We start from the raw sequence: 15,790 nt of genomic DNA, 5'->3' as shown, positions 1-15,790 counted from the left end.
AGGCGTTGCCTAACATGAATAGAGAGAATTTGCAGTCTGCAAAGACTACGTTACTCTAAGTTACGGCTTGGCAATTTTTCTGTAAAGGGCCAGAGAGTAAACATTTTAGGCTTTGTGAGCCATACCTTCTCTATGGCAACTAGTCTGCCATTGTAGTGAGAAAGCAACCAAAGGCAATCAGTAAATACATGGACGTGGCTGTTTCCAATAAAACTTTATTTACAAAAACAGCCTGATCCAGTCAAGTCCTCACAGGAGTCCCATTTAGCACCTCTGTGAAACACCAGGAAGGTAAACAGGCTTTTTTCCATCCAGTTACCTTTCCTACAAACCTGACGTGTCACCTTTAGGGTAGTAATTCCTTAGGCTGAAAGCACTGTCCATGGAAGCGCCCAGATACAGTGCAAGCATGACGGTCTTCAGTGAAGAAAGCACGGTCCCACCTAAACGACTCTCTGCCACCCAAAATATTCCATTTAGTATAAAAGCCATTTCATATCAGCTTTTCAGAGACAGGGTAACACTAGGAGGCCCCTTGTTTGGGCAGGAATGGGGCACCCAAAAGGGGAGCTAGGAGACTCTAGTGGCAGATGTCCGCTCCTTCCCAGCCATTTCAGAGTACTTCCTGTGACTCCAGAGGGTGGCAAAAAATTTCAACACAAAATTAATTTTGATTCACTATAACCAAAAATGTAAGGGGTAATATAAGTGAAGGGAAGAACAGATGTCACTACTTCTAAAAGGCTGGGCATCACAGCTTTGAACAGTCCAAGCTGGTGTTCCTCAAACCAGATGTTGTCCCTGATAAAAAGCTCCAGATCAAACCTCGGTACTGATCCATCTGCTGCTGCTTCTCATCTCTGCTCTGCCTACTCTGAGCTGAGGAGGAGTCACACGACCAAAAGGCAAAGGGAGTTCTAGATATCACAGACACAGTGAGTCACTGTTACACAGTCAAGTATCAATCGCATACTAAAAAATATATACAATAAAAAAAAGGAACATTCAGAAACAATCAAGAAATTCCCTATCAGTCAATGTAATGGCTGGCACAGTAGTCTTCGGTAAATAAAACCAGTTGCCACCGAGTCAATTCTAACATATGGCGACCCATGTGTGTCAGAGTAGAACTGCACTCCATGGGGTTTTCAATGGTTGATTTTTTGGAAATACGCCGTCAGGCCTTTATTCTTAGTTATGTTAACCATTTGCGTCACCCTGGGACTAAGCTACAAAAACGGTTCACTGCTCTATAGGGCAGTTTGTGTTTCCCCCCCCCCAAAGTGCAGGTGATTAAAAAATATATATTTATGTATATATATAAAAAAAGCACACCCATTGATGTGAACTAATTCTGAGTCACAGCGACCCTGTAGGACAGAGTAGAACTGCCCCATAGGTTTTCCAAGGAGCGGCTAGTGGATTCCACTGCCCACCATTTGGTTAGCAGCCGTAGCTCGCCATAGCTCTTAACCACTATGCCACCAGGGCTCCAACTGATACATAGCAAAAAACAAAATACGAAGAACTCTAAAAAACTCAGTGACTTTACAGCACAAACTTGAGCTACAATCTGCTTTAATGTCTTTACTGTTTACCGCCATTTAAGCTGAAACACTGTGAGTAACTGGATGCCATTAGACAGACTCAGAGCCTCTCCTGGCTTAAGCTGTATTAATTAGCTAAGAAAGTTCCTCCAACCAGACTCCTGGGAACGGAGCGGCACCACCTATGCGAAAGGATTAAGGCTTTTCCCCTTGAAATACATTTCAAGTGTTTTGGGAAAAGACCTCAAACTTAGTGGTCCTGCAACCTTAGGTAAGGAAAGAGTGACAGTAATACCACCCAGAGATTTATCTCTCATTCCTTCTCTAAAGAATGACAAAAACTTGATACTATGTCCCAGGACTTTTATGTCTGCAAGTGTCATCCTACACAGGGATCCATGCGGCCCGGAGGGACACCTGCTGCGATTGTCAGGGAGCCAGCCTGAGGTTGCACCTGGGCCCACAGACAGCCCTAGCAGTGCCACCTGAGTCACAGCAGGAAATGCGATATGCGTGTCCCTCCCTCCCAGGCCCCACGCCCCTCCCCTCCTGCTCAGGAATCCATTCTGAACACAAATCACAACACTTGGGCTTCCTGCTAAACTCACAGCTAAAAACCAACATCCCCCACGCTCTCTGTTCACACGGAGTGGGTGCTCTCTTTGTTTGGACTTTTGAAGCATATGGCCATCTTCACCCAAACATCAGAACACTATTCAGATTTGGGAGATGGGGAAGGGTGATGGATGCTGGGTGAAGTGGGTGGGTATTCTGCTTCTTACCTGATAAGACTGAACTCTGAATTACAGGGGTACACGCATATGGGTAGTCATCCGTGGCCCATAAACTTGTGGCCCATAAATTTGTGGCCTATGTTAAGCAACAGCGTATTACGTGTCAGTGAATTCTATTAAAGAGGAGGGACATTTGAGAATTTCTCCCAAGCTCCTATCAACTACTTTCTCCTCCGGCCCTCTCTTTCCCACAGGAAACAAACTTCTGGCCTTCACTGGCCCTTCCCCCATCTTCTTCAGGGGGAAGAGGCATGATTTCAGAGGAGGAGATAAGAGAATCACTTCTTTATTTCCTGTAGGCCTAGAGAGGGTTTCTGGGTGCCATAAACTTTTAAGTGCTCAGCTGCTAAGTGGAAGGTTGGAGATTCGGGTCCACCCAGAGGTGCCTCGGAAGAAAGGCCTAGCCATCTACTTCCAAGAAATCAGCCACTGAAAACCCTATGCACTTCTACTCTGACACACATGGGGTCACCATGAGTCAGAGTCGACTTCACGGCAACTGGTTTAGGCCTAAAAGATGTGGACGTTTAAAAAAGCAAAAGAAATAGACAGATGGTGGAGGAGTAACTACCCAAGCCCTAAAGACATAATCCGCTGGGAAGTTAGAGCAAAAAAGAAAAACACGAAAAGGTCAAGGTGAAGAAACTAGAACCACCTTGACCTTTCCAACGAGCAATAAGGAAGTTGGGGGAGGGTCCCTACTCTTGTAACTTTGGGGTTGGGGGAGGCATTTTCCTTTGGCAAAGATTTCCTGGTCAGCCTGTATCAAAACCTCCCCCTTGCACCCATGGAAAAAAGACTGAGAACTCTGCGAAAAAAAAAAAAAAAGACTTAAGAGCCATATGGAAGTCTCTATTTTTTACCTCCCACCATCTGGTTTGGGATCTAAGTACAGAATGGCAACTGCACTGATTTGGAGCCAAGAAAATCACCAAGCAATGGGAAGGGTGATAACCTGGTGCGTTAGCGCCCTGCAATCTGTGGCCTTCGCCGTCTTCTTTACACCATCATCGGTAAGGTCTCGAATGCTGGCTCCAGACACAACCGCTTCCAATGTCTGTGCCACGGGGGTATATGCTCTCTGAGGAGTTAACAAAATGCCCCTTTCTTTCTCTGCCATTAACTGTGCACATCAAATAGCATCTTTTTGCTTTTTTTTTTAAAGACAATTTTTCTGAGATATAATTTACATACCACAAAATTCACCTGTTTTAACTGTACAATTTAATGTTTTTTAGTAAATTTACAGAATTGTACAATCACCACCAAAATCTAATTTTGGAATATTTCCATCACCCCGAAAGAAACCTTGTACCTCCTTCCCCCTCCCTGCGGCCCTGGCAACCACTAATCTGCTTTCTGTCTCTATGAATATGTCAGCTCTGGACATTTCATAGAAATGCAATCACAAAATATTTGGTCTTTTGGGCCTGGCTTCTTTCCCTCAGCATAATGTTTTCAAGGTCCATCCATGTCATAATAGCCTGTTATCAGGACTTCATTCTTCTTTATGGCCAAACAGCATTCCATCATAGGGAAACACCACACCTAATGGCAGATTCTTTATTAAGATGCCAGAACCTGCCGTCCTTTAAAGGATCTATGAAAATGAATGCTGGAAGGGGCCTCTTGTCTCTCCCCCACCTTTTACAAGTAGCACTACACAGGCCCACACCGAGCCGGCCCCTACTGGTCATACGTCAAATGAACCAATGAATTACCCAAAATATAGAAATAAATCCCAAATCAGACGACGTGGTCACCTGAAGCCACAAATCACGTTTAAAAAGAAAATGGAAAAGGTTGATTATTAAATTCGTTCAGGGTTTTCAGACTTCGCAATTTGGTGGGTGTGTTACCTTGCACCTCAAGATTCCTCTTTCAAGGGTTGAAGGTGCTACACTATTATTTCTGAAAAAGTAAGCGACCATTTGGGAGCAATGGCACTATGGCTTCGTGCAAAATCATAGGAATCCTTTAAGCCTGCTTTTGTATTTATCTGACACACCATCCCTTTAGAGCCACAGTTAAGTGACTTGAATTACACCGAGTCTTACTAATGGCACTGAGTACGGAGGCCAGCACAGACTTTGGGAAAACATGAAGGGGTGGATGTCCAGGGTGCTCGGCGTTCCCACCCTCTGGCTCCCCTAATCGGCTGACGCACACTTCACCCACACCCAGCACCTGGCAATTCCTGAGCAAGGAAACCAGAAATCGGATCCCATGAACCTACCTGGTGGGAACTGAGCATCGGTTATCCGATCCTAATTTCATGGGCTTTGATTTTTTTCCTTCTCAAAGGCAATAACTGAGGTTAAAACAGGGCGATGCTGAGTGGCAGGCCTGGAAAGATACTTGAGGATGCTCACAAGTGCCCTGGCCCAGTTCTTGGCCCTGTTCAACCCCCCACCCATTATTGGTTCTGCCATTGGACATTTCGTGGTTAACCCAAAGGCATAGCTCACTATACACTGCTTGCTCCCTTTGAGAAGAGGAGGTGAGAGGGAGGGAAGGAGGACAAGGGAGAAAAACGGAGAGAAAGATGGGGTGGAATGGAGAGAGGGGGAGGGAAAAAGAAAGATGATTAAAACTTTTTACAGGGCCAATTTTACCCACGCCCATGTGAACAAATTAATGCATCAAGTAAAACATAAAATGTCACCAAACTGAAAAAGCCATTAAAAATCACATTAAAGATAACAGTGACTTGCTATTAGAATGCATCCCGAGGCTGTATTTACCTGGACTGCTCAAGGGGCCAGCCCTGTCCCCCTGGGTTGGCACAGGATGGTACTGGTGGTTCTTTGAGCCTGGGTACATCCAGTGGTACCTGCCAATTTCCATTTCAGCTCTGCTGTTCACTGCCAATTTCAGGTGGCAAAGAGTCAGTGTCTCTATCTCCAGCAAAGAGTCTACATCAGCATTTTTAGTTATTCTTTTACCACATAGTCAAAGGAAAATGGGGTGCTACCCAAATATGCTATGGAAATACAACCCCTCCGTAAATGGCAGCTCTTTCACTCAGCATGATGAATTGAAAATGCTCGCCGTCTCCCCTCTGGTTTTGCATGTAAGATTACATAAATCCCCCAAGTTATTTTTTCTTCGCTTATTTTCTCCATCTTTCCCTTTCCTTCTAGCCCTTAGGATGCTCAATTGGGGCAGACACTATTCTCATAGAGGAAATGTGGCTCCTCATGATAATATTTCCCTATTTCATTTTCAGGCCATCAGAGCAATATGATCATTGCCAGCTGCACAAGCAAAGCTGAATACCAACTCACATCCCATAATGGTACTAAGTCCTCATCTGGAAAATCTGGAAAACAGACTTGTGGTCTGCTGAATCTTGGATGAGACACCTGCGCTCCCACTGCCGTCTGCAGCAGTCTCTGTCACCTCATCTTAAGCTTAGTACTACTTCAAAATCTCGAATGTTCTGGATTAAACCCTGTTCCAACTCTCTCCCAGCATGTTGGGCTGGAACCACTGCTTACTCACACACGTGCTAACCATTGGCTTCCCAGGGATTCTGGTCCCTCGCTGGTTATATGACTATATTTCCCACTTCTTAGGGTTTGAGGAGGAAAATACCTACCAATTTGCCTGGCACAGTGTAGGCTTCTGATAACTGGTGACCTTGAATCTTGAAATCCCTAAGAGACCATAAGGTCACTATGGCAGGCTTATATCTGAGAATTCCACAAAGCATAGTAAGAGGTATGTCCATCTGAGGTGCCACAAATATTTAAGGATGAAAACGATGATTCTGTCATTATGTGGGTAATCATTCCATTAGCAGATCAAGCACCTCCAATTACTGAGGACAAAGACCAGGCAAGCAGCCTTGTCATGAGGCAGACAAGCCAATGCTTAATGTCACAAGGCATTTCTTTAGGAAACATCAACTCTACTCTCCATCATCTCTAAAAATGCTCAAGGTATTTCACCTTGGGAAGTAGAGACATAATTTCCCAGGTGGGCTTTCAGAGAAAACCTTTTTGGACTTCAAGGTCAGATAAAAGCATTTTACTTACAAAAGGAAAAAAGATGCTGGGATAAGATCAGAACAAAATGATTTTTGTTGCTCTGCTGTTTTTGTGTCAAGAACAATGGCGATTGCTGTAATATACGGAGTGTTTACGATGTGCTAGTCATCGTACTAAGCACATTTTATCCGGAACCTCATTTGTTACAACCACCCTAGGAAATAGATACTATTCTTATTCTGTTTTTACTGATGAGGAAACTGAGGGCAAGGAAAAGATAAGTCATTTGCCCAAGATCACTCGGCCACAGGGTGGAGGGGCCTGGTGTGAGCCTGGGTAACCGTACTCCATCGTGTTGTCTTACTGCGGCCTGTGCATTTGCTCTAATTTTCTACTTTTTGGCTGAGGCAGTGGTTAACTCAACAATAGTTTTTCTGAGGTCACTTGGAGGTGACCTGTGCTTCTTTGCCTCCTAAAGAAATGTTCCAGGTCCCATGACAGTAACACTATTTTGGGGTTCTTAAAAGTTCTTAAGCTGGAATTAGATGTTTGTTTTACTGCTTACAAGATTCTGTCTCAGACATAAGTTGTGCTACATTCTCTGAAGTCAATGAAACCCAGAGGGGCTGGTGGAAAGAGCCAGAAGAAGGCCACATCCACCTCATTGTATGATCTGATTTTTTTTATAAAGTTCTGTGAGCTCTCCATATCGACCCCAAACAAGTAGTTCAATTATTTTTTAATCTGAAAATTATCATCCTCCTTTTAAAAATATTTAGCTCCACATGCCCAGCACATAGTAGGTACACAATAAATGTTTGCTGAATAAATATTTAGCTGCAGACAAGAGACCAACAGTGAAAGCTTTTGGTACCTGGAACCCTGTGGGGCGAGAAATAGACCTTTGGGTCCCCCGCCACAGTGATCTCGACACAAGAGTCAGGGAGGCTCTGCGTAGGGCACATTTGTCACCTCCTCTCTGCTCGTCCACATCTCCTGGAAGGGATGGGGGCGGGGTCTATAGACATTCAGGCACAGGCTGTAGGCACCCACGACAAAAAACCACAGCCTGCCCAACACTAACGTGTTTTCTGAGAAAAGCACGGCAGTGGTGTCTGAGACGCTTCGTCCAGCAGAAAAACATGCTACGCCAGCAGCAGTGGGGATGGGATCAGCAACTGCGTGGGTGTTTCCTGACCCCCTGGACTAATGTTTCTGAGGAGACCTTTTTTACTACTGTAAATCTTTAGATATAAAGGAAAAGAAAACCATGTCCAATTTAGCTTTCTGAGCCAGTATTAAATAAAGGTATTAAATCTAAAGTGATTCATAAAATTTCAAAGAGCACAGTATACATTTTTAACCCCATGGGCAAGGTCCCAACAAGTAGAAGGGAGTCACATGGCTCTGAGGAGATGCCTCAGCTCAAGTGGTGTATTAAAAACACTCTGTCAAGTATGGGCAACTGGAAAGACATGGAAATGTACACACCTAGGAAGACCCTGGTTGATGTCCTGCAAAGCTAAGACTGTAAAACATGCCCCCTTAGAGAGTAGAAGATAGAAGGGGGTGGAGATCTACCCATACTCTTATGGAAGAGCAAGGACTGCGACCGACATCCAAGACATTTTTTATGGTCGGGGCTGAGGCGAGCTGTGTGGCTTATGGAGACAGACACAACTGTGGTGGATTATCACTCGAGGTGGTATGAAAAAACAGTGGGAAACTGGGGGGGGGGGAGGGAGCCAAAGCCTTAGTCACTGAGTTATTGTTAATGGTGGTAAAATAATTTGGAAAAAGGTTAATGGTTGCCCAACATGATGAATGTAATCGATGTAACTGAATTGTACATGTAAAAAATGTTGAATTGGCAAATGTGTTGTTATAGATATATTTTATCAGGATAAAATAAATAAACAAATGGAAACAAAACAAAAACCCAATGCCTTGTTCATGTTTTTTCTTTTACTTAGACAATGTGATTTAATGATAAGGCTGAGTGGCTGAAATGCGGACTGAAATGCTTTCTAGCATTTAGGAAACTGTCACCAGAAGCAAATAAGTGACAAAGGCTGGGCTTCCTGGAAAGGCCAAAATTGCAGGGCAAGGTCTTTGAAAGCTGTATTTATCATCCTTCATTTTTAACTGTTATTTAAAATATTAAAGGAATGCCATAACAACACTACAGAATGTGGCAGAGGTTGGCAAGCTATGGCCACCTGCTTTTGTAAATAAAGTTTTATTGGAACAGAGCCACACCCAGTTGATTAAGTACTGTCTCTGGCTGCTTCCATACTACAATGGCAGGGTTGAGTAGGTGCAACTGGGGTTGTGTGCTTCACACAGTCTAAAATATTCTCTATCTGACCCTTTACAGAAAAAGTATGCTGACTCCTGGTACAGAATATAGCATAGTAGGGCTTGAATATATAAAGCAGTTAATGCAAGTAATAAAGTCAGCCTATAGTTATAACATAGGAAATTATTTTCTTTTCTCTGACCACACTACTCTCTGAAGAGAGATACCATTGGGCTGGCCAAGGATCAAAATTCTTCAACTAGTGCATGGCTTGCTATTTAATCTACCAATCAACACAACTGTGGTTAAAACCAAGATTAAACCACACCCCTGGTGCCATAGTGGTTAAGTGCTACGGCTGCTAACCAAGGGGTCGGCAGTTCGAATCCGCCAGGCGCTCCCTGGGAACGCTATGCGGCAGTTCTACTCTGTCCTATAGGGTCGCTATGAGTCGGAATCGACTCGACGGCACTGGGTTTGGTTTTGGTAATGATCCCTAGTTGAAACCCTGGTGGTATAGTTCTTAAGAGCTACGGCTGCTAACCAAAAGGTCAGCAGTTCGAATCCACCAGGCGCTCCTTGGAAAACCGTACGGGACAGTTCTACTCTGTCCTATAGGGTTGCTATGAGTCAGAACTGATTCAACAGCAATGGAGTTTTTTTCTTTTTTTAATGGCCCCTAAGATGGGTTAGCACACTTCTCAGTGTAACAGGAGGACAGAGAAGGCTGATGTTTCACAGAAGAACATTATGAAGTGAACGAACGGACATACAGCCAAGCAAGCACACTTGTGAAGCTGGGATTGTCACCTCCATCTCTTAAAAGCCAGTGTGCTCACCACCTTCCTCCATTGCACAGCCATCCTTAATCCTGGCAAACCATCGCACACATATGTACAAAGGCAAGATAGCATCTCTGGCACCATCCTGTTCAGCATCACCAGTCCCAGTGGGGGGACACATATCAGGGGACACTGGGTATTTCACATGTTCTTAGACACATGAAGACTAAGGAGTCATTTCATTAGGGTCATTTACCCTCAATTTACCTACACCTCCAAATAACAGAGAAATAGATTTGTTTAATTATACTAACAAAATTCAGGGCTCTCACTCAGTTCTCAGGGAAGGCAAATCAAAATTCCAGAAACGGGCCAGAATTCTTTTTTCTAATGTTAATTGATGAACTAGCAAGGCCGAGTCTTAAAAAGCAGGCTGATGGAAACCTCAGTGGAAAAGTAGGAGATACACCAAATGGTTCCTTGTGATCTTTTTCCACATTTAAATTTTCTATAAAAAAAAAAAAATCAAAGGCGGCTGGCTCATACCTACCACATATGTCCGGCACCATCTGGTGGCCCACTCTTTTCTCGACAGCCTATTCCCCAGACACCCTCTCTTCAGATGTTCTCCTTGGCAGATTCTTACAGAGAAAACCTGCATCTAAAACTTTCTCTGTACCACAGTCATATAATCAAGTTAGAAAACGTCATTCAAATTCTCAAGATCAAAGAGTTCAGGGACCATCAGGAATAAATAGTGTAACCTTTTAAGTGTGTCAGTCTGGTTGTTTAGGACACAGGCCATGCAATCTAGAGGAGGGCTTTTCTTCCTAAACAAGAAAGAGGAGAGCCCAAAGTGCACGCATTTTGCTGTTAAAAATTTTTTTTTATCTATTTGATTAAATAGATTTAAATGGATGTGTTCATTTTTTAAAACAAGTCAACAGTTGGTTCATTTCTTACTCTGACTATATCCTGAACCTCATTTTAAATTACGCATTGTTTCCGGGGTGCTCCGTTTTTCTTCTAGTGTGCTTAAAAAAAAACTTAAATTGGATGCCTGGAATTCTGGCATTTATTTCAACAATGATTCACAGGGATTTCACTAGCCTGCCTGTAATTGTGTCAGTTGATTCCACTTCCCTGTATATAAAAATAATTTTCATCAGAGAGATTTAGATTTTTTTCACATAATAGAGCAAATGAAGACGTTACGATTCCATTGTTTTTCTACTCTGTGATTACGCACTCCCAGCAATTCCAGCTGCGTTTGTTTTCACAAATGGATTGATAGCAAGCAATACTCCACTGAAATAAATGGAAGCCCAATGCGCCATCTCTTCATTACTGGCTCCCTCGATCTATTTCCTTGGATTCTGTCTTATTCATTTCCTCCATTTCAGTGAGGCTGCCTACTTAATTCTCATGCTTTGATTTAATTTCACGCTTACAATTTAAAAATTGTCATTTGTGACAATGTGGTTATCTCTTACTTCCAGTAGACAAAACCTGCATGCTTCCCTTTAAAATCCCCGAATAGCTACTAAATTCTTGCGAATTTCAGTCAACTAATGGTGTCCTTTTTTTTTTTTTTTTCAGTGGTGTCCTGCAACAATGGGCTCAAACACAGCACTGATCGTCAGGATTTCGCAGGACCAGACAGCGTTTCCCTCTGTTGTACATGGGGCTGCTATGAGTCGAAACCGACTCCATGGCACCTAACGATGACAGTGGTGTCCTGTGACAAAAATTATTAAGGCTGTTTCAAAATACATATACTTTCTTTTTTAAGGACTAGGAATGATTTGGGTTTAAAATAGGAACAAAGCCATTCTGATTTAAAGAAACGGTGCTCTGTGTTGGAGATGGTGAATCCCAACAGTTGGGAGGTTTTATCCTGACATAAGTCTCCAGAAGGGCACTGACTATAAAAGCTGAGGCTGATTTAGAAAGCTTCATTTAATTTACATGCTTAATAACCACTGTTATAATAATCCAAAGCTATTTATTCACAAGTTATAGGGTGCTAGCCTTTGGGCAAAATTGCCCCAAGCATCAACAATGCAACGAGAACAGGAGTGGAGGAATAGAGGGGGGAAAAGTGCATAAAAACTCTTTAAGAAGTGACAAAATGTATAGAATTAAAAAAAATCCCTTGCTGAAAGACTTAAAAAAAAAAAAAGATCCACAGTTGAAGAATTACAGAACGTATTCTATAAGTAATTATGTCGAATATTTCAATGTTAATTTCAATGGAATAAACATATATTTTATAAAACGTCAAATTAAATCTGAAGGGAATAGTGGAATGACAAGCACGCACAAACATTTGTGGCTGTAGTTTTATGTTTCTGCATATGCCTTTAACGACAACAGGTGAGCAAACGGGAAATGGCAAAGAAGATTACTTGTGTGAGTTTTGACTTCAGGCAGCCAGTACATGAACTTGTTCATCTGAGTGAAGGTCAGGAGCCAGGCCACCCTCCAGGTCCACAGTTATGGTAGGTCACATAGCGACTGGCTGCTAGAGGATTAGTAAAAATAAATGACCTGGCCCGTATTCTTATTCAAGCATGTAAGACACATGGGATGATATCTTTCGGTAACTTGGTATTTTTCAATTATTTTAAAAGACAGCTAGTGTTTATCGATTTTGGTAATTTTTCAAGTTCCTCCAGGAATTATGTCGTTTCTGATTTTGCCTGTAAAGCCACAGCTAGTGAGCTTTCATAACCAGGTTACCAAGGATACAGTGGCAGTCTGCAGATTTGTTATTAAATAATATTTAAATGACTTCAAATAATAACAGCCTATTTTATAAAACAAAATGAGATACCCAATTGAGAAGTAAAGGACTTTATACAGGTTTTCTGACCCTTGCTCGCTTGTGGGGAGAAAAACAAATGGTATATTTTTGCAGAGACCCAAATGGTTTTAACTGTCACTGGCAAATGCCATATTAATAAATAAAATTGTGTACTGGGCAAAATCATCTATTCTAGGAAACAACTGCTAGAAGCCATGCTAGACTTCCTCTGAATGTTATTACATTATAATATCCCCAAAATGCAGTCAACTTAGTCTCTAATCATCAGGGAAATAAATCTTTAAACTTTTATCTCCATTCTTCAGCTTGATGAATACTCTCAAGAGCTTCTCTTGCTGCTATTTAGTCATTTATGTAGATTAAACACACACACACATCCACATACAAGAAAAGCCAGCGGTTTTTTCTTTTTTTCTGGCTGAGAAGGAGGAAGATGGTTTTGATGTAGGGATTGAACTATATCAATTTAAAAATGAAATTGCTTTTGTTTAGGATAAACAGAAATTATTAAAATATTGTGTACAAAAAGAAATTCCATCTAAAAACAGTCTCTCCACCAGAATGCTGTTAAGTTGGACTATATAAAATTGTTGCTGTGGGTGGAAAAATGGTTGACGAGCACCAATTTCATATGGTTTAACCTATGTGTTCATAAACCAAACCCAGCTGTGTCTCCATCCTGGAGAATTACTGTTGTTTAGTGGCTGTCAGTGGACCCCACGGCCGTGAGAAATCACCGAGCCTGATGGCTTTTTCTAACAGGGCCATCGCGGTTATAGAATGTTTCTGTGCGTTCACGACAGTCTATCACTTTGGGTGAGCGAGATGCCATTAACCTAACAGTGGCTGAGCTGATTCGATGGACTATCAAACTTGAAATCCATCCATTATCTAGAAAAAGAGAGATTAATTCTAGCTTCTCTTTTCTGCCACTTTCTTACTGTAAAACACTTATTTCTCCCAGAAAGCCATTCTGTATGTCAGTATCCTGAGATGTTCTAAGATTCTGCTTAAGGAGTAGAGCCTTGATCAATTTTCCTTCCCCAAATCTCTAAGTCATAAGTAGCAGGACCCCCCCGCCCCACGCCCCAGCCACGTTTTTCCATCAGCACTGGGGGACAGAGCTGACGTCCCCTCTCTCAAGCTCCAACATGTCACAGTCTGAAATAGCACTTGTATTAGAATAAGGAACTAAGAGAATGTCCCAGTCACTAGCGCATTAGTGGTACCAAAACATATTTCACACGCGTGCCCCTCAGTTCCTCCTCAGCATTAGCAGAAAACACCACGTTCCATGTCCCTGGAATATGCCCGAGGCTTCTAAGCCATAGCAACATGCAGAACATAAGACGTAAGTAACGACTAATTATATTAATAAAAATAGACCGTTTCCCCAATCCATCTACCCAAGGTGACAAGCTCCAGGGCTCCTTCTATGAAATAGCACGTTCGGTAGAAGGATTCGGAAGAGGCATGGATTGAAGAGACGAGGCTGCTCTATTAATTTTACATCAGTCTACATGAAAAAACCACCCCAAAAGCAAGCCCCTGCCATCGAGATGGCTTCAGAGCCATTTTAAAAGAGACAAAACCGGGCTCAACCTTTTGCAGCACCCCCAGTGAAAAGCTGGAAACAGGTTATTGTCAGAGCCTGGGTACCTTTTCTCTCTTGGCTTTGTTCAGTATTTTCCTCGGCTGCAGTTTCCATGGCTGGCTTCATACCATCCACCAAAAATGCTTTGCCCCACTCCCCCCAACACACACTTTTTTCTCCCCTCCTCTTCCTTTTCTCTCGGACTCCCCCTCCGTCTCTTATTTACACCCGTGTGATTAGAGGCTCTGTTCTTCCCTACAGTAGATTCCAGTCCCTTCCAAGATGCAAGTCTTGTCAGCGTCAATTTTCCTCTGCCCACTGATCCACAAAGACAGCTGCCAAGGAGCCGGCAGCCATACGGCACCAAGGATCCCAGCTATAAAGCAGCCCTTCTGTGCTGATGGGGCCTCAAGTCTCAATGCGGCGCCCAGGGGCGCAGGACCGCTCCCCCACCGCGCTCTCCTTCCTTGCTTTCTTACAAGCGCTTGCTCACTTCTTTTCCCTCACCAAGGCACCCAGTGAATGCTAATTAACTCTCCCAGGGATGAATAGATTTGTGACATCAGAGGAGGGGACGTGGAGGAGGAAGAAAAGAGCCCCCTCCCACCACGTGACTCAGCTGGTCGCCACTGTATCTGTCTCCTCTCGGGACAATGCACGCCCAAGAATAAGTACAACTCTTTCTTCTCCAGGACCCTTTATAATGCATCAACGTTTGATTTATTTCATTTGCCCCAACCCTGGCAAAATTTATTCAAAGGGCTTGCCGTGGTCTCTATTTTCTTTGCTCTCTTTAATATTTGTCTTCTACACAATCAGCCTCTCTTGATAGACAGATACATAGACAGAGATTTTAAAATATATATATTTAAGAGGGGAGAAAAAAAATACAAAAAAGGGAAGAAAGTCCAAACAGGGGTTTAACAATAGCGGAGTAGCAATTCAGTATCAGAATCCATTCCCTGGTCTATAGCTAACATGCATGATAGTATAAGAGAAATTTGAGCTCAAGCCCAATTTATAAAAAGGCACCCTTCCTTATTTCAAAATAAGCATTAATAGGCTACAGTTATAGCTAACTGACATTTTGGTGACGTCTTAGAAAGGAAATTCAAAATAAGAGCAGTTTTCTTGTAGGGCGTGGTTATTTGTACATGGAGTTTTTTTTTTAATTCATTAGAACACCTTACTGAATGAAATTCAAAAGGGTGTTTTCAAGAGCATTCTCAACGTTCAGAATAAAAGCTATTGTATCAACAATGATTCTGACTGCAGATTTCACAAACCACCTTGGATACCCACACAGTACAAAACCAAAGTTCTCACGTCATCTAAGCATATTGTCTTCATCATAGTTACGAGCTATGTGTTTTCAAGTTTCACTAACTCTTGAACCATTTTTTAAACATTTGGCTAGCCCACTTGCCTTCATTTATAGAAATGAAGAACATTTACAGAAACTCAAGTCAAATACAGTGATGGCCACTGATAACCATAGGGTGAAGGATTCCCTGTGAATAGAATCTTCTAGTTGGTTGTGTGCTTACACAAATCTATCAAAAAAAAAGCAAATATAAAGACAAGATGGAGACCACCCTCTCCTAAAAAATTCTCCCAAGATTTGAGGGTTTGTTGCTCAACACCCCAAGAAAAGAGTGTATAAGATCCTGAATCCAAATCCTCTAACAATCTGATCTTGTAGCACACTTAGTTTTAGACAATCCCGAAAGTCTTCTATATTCAATACCCCTGGCCCTGTCAAGCCAGGAAAGATTTCAAAAACCAGTTTGGCCTGTTTTAATACTTTCTTTCAATTTTTCACCTCACCTTCTACTTTAACCATTGTTCTAGAAGACCACACCCACAATGAACTGTTCCCTTAAATCTTGGCCCCCGCCAATACTATTGTCTCATGACAAGGGGATTGAGAAGCATGACAAGCCTAAAACTGCTGA

At 42.5% G+C, this 15,790-nt stretch overlaps 1 protein-coding gene across 8 annotated transcripts in view; it reads right to left on the bottom strand.

The window, feature by feature from the left end:
• Positions 1-15,790, bottom strand: part of GPM6B (glycoprotein M6B) — a 164,460-nt gene that overhangs the window by 28,695 nt on the left and 119,975 nt on the right. For 2 of the 8 annotated variants that reach the window (XM_049873343.1, XM_049873345.1), the window contains exons 1-2: positions 13,901-14,003; positions 5,086-5,205 (exon numbers count right to left, since the gene is read on the bottom strand). The exons of 1 other annotated variant lie outside the window; for it this stretch is intronic. In XM_049873343.1, the coding sequence (XP_049729300.1) occupies positions 5,086-5,205; positions 13,901-13,961 (181 nt within the window). In that variant the 5' untranslated portion in view covers positions 13,962-14,003. Of the gene's footprint in view, positions 1-5,085; positions 5,206-7,207; positions 8,167-9,960; positions 11,556-13,900; positions 14,004-15,790 lie in introns of those variants that run through there. 5 more of the 8 variants (XM_049873346.1, XM_049873347.1, XM_049873341.1 and 2 more) reach the window with 4 other exon arrangements.

Source organism: Elephas maximus, chromosome X (genome assembly GCF_024166365.1).
Source record: "Elephas maximus indicus isolate mEleMax1 chromosome X, mEleMax1 primary haplotype, whole genome shotgun sequence".
NCBI lineage: Eukaryota > Metazoa > Chordata > Mammalia > Proboscidea > Elephantidae > Elephas > Elephas maximus.
Note: the sequence above shows the minus strand (reverse complement) of the source record. Positions and strands in the feature narration are given on the sequence as shown.